This window comes from Gavialis gangeticus, unplaced genomic scaffold (genome assembly GCF_001723915.1).
Source record: "Gavialis gangeticus isolate Ggan-Ray unplaced genomic scaffold, GavGan_comp1, whole genome shotgun sequence".
In the NCBI taxonomy this organism is placed as follows: domain Eukaryota; kingdom Metazoa; phylum Chordata; order Crocodylia; family Gavialidae; genus Gavialis; species Gavialis gangeticus.
The window spans coordinates 161,800,929-161,804,209 of NW_017728992.1; the positions used below are offsets into that span (position 1 = coordinate 161,800,929).

The window sequence follows — 3,281 nt, forward strand, 5'->3', positions numbered from 1 at the left end:
AAAAAAAAAAAAAAAAAAAAAAAAACAGACAACAAAACCACCTGTATTTGTTCAAAATTGTTTCATTTATACTGATCAGACATCGAGACAACCTGGCTTGTCATCCTTGCTAACACAGACTCAATCATCAGGCAAGGTGTGGAAATACTTGCATACTTTAGGAAGCTGTCATCAGGCTTAATTAGTGTTTAGAAAGCGCTTTGAGATTTCTGGTTTGTAGGTGCTCTACACATGAAACTTGATTTTAAAGAATACCATTCTAAAAACCCTGACTAATCACTAACTGTTAATGAAACAAATATGACAAGATTTTAAAATGTAGTTAAGTTAAAATGAGAAAGGCATGCCACTCAGAATTAAAATAAATAAATAAAAACTAATACTGAAGTAGGAGTCAAGAATGGCATCTGTGCCTCAATTTTAGGCCTGTAAACAGAGTTATTATCTACAAAATTCTTCTACAAATATCACTTTTGGCAGCATTTGCAAATACGTTGAGAATTTTTATTTTAAAAAGTTACCAGATACAGTTTAAGGATATTTTAAGCACTGCCTCTACTGATGGGGACTAGAACAGAAGAGAAAGATTAGAACTGCTATTATTTTTTTTATTTTTTTATTTTGTATTTTTTTTTACTGTTCTGGCTGGAAGGTGTTTTTAACCAACATAATTGCACTACTAAATGAAGACTAAATACAGTAAATACATAAGGGACTTCATATCCCCCAAAAGCCTGAAAATAATTCCAATTCTTGAAACAATACGATATAGGTTATCCACCGCTAAAATGCCAAAAGGGCAGCTGTTGACAAGAACAAGCAGCTCTGCATTAAGAAAACATCCAACTGAAACTGGAGTGTTAGCTACACGCCCCAATTAAATATCCACCACAATCCTGTCCCAAAAGTGATAGGATCATCCACTTCAAAATACTAGGCCACTATTTCAGTTCTAGATCAGAGAAGAATGGTGTTTGAAACCTGTCCAACTTCTGCCCCGATATTATCATCAGAAGCAAGGTCTGTTTGGGACTATCTTTTTTTGGACCCACAATTTTCTTTTAGTTGGGAAAGAACTTAGATAAGCTTTCAGGTACAAAAATGCCCTTCCTCAAGTCTGGGGAAAAAAGCAGATACTGCCTAGAAGGACCACGGAAAATAACAACTTGTCCTTAACTCCATTTAATGTAAATGAAAACAGTCATCTGAAGAAATGGACCTGTGAAGCAAAGAGAAGTTACCAGAAGCAGTTGCAAGCTAAATAAAGGGCAGTTGAAATAAATTTATTTATGTAAAAGAACAGGACCATTCATAAGACCTTACTAATTTGTGATACTGTCCAATACACCAAGAATTATTTTGACTCAACACCTTTTTTCCCCTTCTAAGATTCAACTAGAGTGTAACTCTCAATGAAGTGATCTTGAGTTCATGAAAATTCAATACATCTTAGTCTGTAAGGTGCATATTTACCTTGCCTTCTGACCTATGTCTTTCAGTGTAGCCTAACTACAGTTTCATATTTGTTTTATTAGCAGTTAGGAACTAGCTACTCTTTTAAAAGAGGTGGTCCCAAAAGTCTTGCATTTGTTAGAAGTTTAAACATTTAATCCCTCACATTCTGTGTACTAGTTAAATAAAATTAAAAGCTCCCTGATGTACAAGAAAATTGAGAAGAGACTAAAAGGGCTGTAGCTCCAATCTAGTAAATGTAGTTGCTGGTAAATTTTATTACATACCTGTAAATGCCAATACAGCCAAAAGAACTCTGGACTTTACTGTGCGGACAGTAAAACGAATGTAAATTCTAGCTTAATTTCAGCATAAAATTTATACTGAAATTCAGCTAATCCAAGTGTCAGATGATTTGGAAGCCAAGTGTCTCCTTTCTTAATTTTTCCCAAAACATAGCCACAGATGGTTAGCTGTTTCCCAGATCAGCTGTTTCCCAGATCAGCTGTTTCCCGAACCCTGCTTTAGCTGAGCTCTGAAGTTTGCACACAAGATTTGAAACTTAAAAGGGAGTCATCCATACACCAAAACTCTCAACAAAAACCCTGCCTGACATATTCCCACAACTCCTATTTACAGGCCACTTACAAACCCATGGGGAAAAAAAATCATTCCTGATGCGACATAACCTGACCGTGATGCTGTAAGAGCCCATTATTGAGCAATTCACCCAGAGGACTAAGCACGGTGTCATAATGCCACTCCAGAGATGAGGCACAACCCCAGTGCCTAAAATCACTTCAGCAGGAAGGTCCTGTCTGACAGGCTTAGGAGCCAGGGGATGCCCGGACTTCCAAGGGTGGCATTCTCCAGGCCTCCTTCCTCCCTGCACCCACGCCCCCCCCAGGCTGCTCACAGAGGCGGCGTCTCCCCGGGAGCCCAGGCCCAGGCGCACCGACCTGCAGGGACCCCGTTCGGAATCTCGCTTTCGATTCCCGGTAAGCGCATGAGGAAGCCCCTGCCCCCCCCCCCCACCTCCCGCGCCACGAGGCGCAGCAGCCCCAGGCCGCGTGGGGCCGGCCCGGAAACCCAGCCCCGGCCAGGCCCTGCAGCAGGCCAGAGCCGTGGCGGGGGAGGGGAACATGGCTCCCGCCCGGCCCAGCCCAGCGCGGCGCTCACCGTCGGCTGGCTGCTGGAAGTTGACGTAGGCGTAGCCCAGCGAGCGGCGGGTGATCATGTCCCGGCAGACGCGGATGGAGAGGATGGGCCCGGCGGGGCTGAACTTCTCGTACAGCATGGCCTCAGTGACGTCGGGGTGCAGGTCCCCCACGTACAGCGAGGCCATGGGATAGCTGGGCGCGCTGGGGTTCATGCTGCCGCCGGCTCCCGCACCAAGGGCTGCGCTGCAGCGGCGGCGGCCGTAGGCGGGTTCGAAACTTAACGGCTGCGCGGGTCCGGATCCGGGTCGTGGCCTGGCGGGCGGCTCCTCTCGTCTGCGCCGGGTCCGGGGCTTCGCTTCACCGGTGGTTTCGTATCGCCCCGGCCGGTTGCGGGCGGAGGGACGGGGTTTCTTTTTTTTTTTTTCCTTTTTTTTTTTTTTTAAAGGGTTTTTTTTTTTTAAAGGATTTTTGGGGGGGTTTTGCCTTTTTTTTTAAGGATTTTTTTTTAGTAAGAAATGGTGCGGCGTGTCCGGAGCACACGCACTGCGCACACAGCACCGACGGCGGCCGGGGGACAAGGGGGAGGCCGCCGCCCCGGCCGCGCTCTATATATAGCCGCCCCGCCCCCACCCGCCCCCACCGCGCCGCACGCCACGCACCGACAGCACG

General features: G+C 45.8%; 1 protein-coding gene across 2 annotated transcripts in view; it reads right to left on the bottom strand.

Moving 5' to 3' along the window:
* PABPC1 (poly(A) binding protein cytoplasmic 1) overlaps positions 1-3,200 on the bottom strand; it is a 27,895-nt gene extending 24,695 nt beyond the window's left edge. For both annotated transcript variants that reach the window (XM_019528018.1, XM_019528017.1), the window contains exon 1: positions 2,632-3,200. In XM_019528018.1, coding sequence (XP_019383563.1) covers positions 2,632-2,824 — 193 coding nt within the window. In that variant the 5' untranslated portion in view covers positions 2,825-3,200. The remainder of the gene's footprint in view (positions 1-2,631) is intronic.
* Positions 3,201-3,281: the final 81 nt, after the last annotated feature.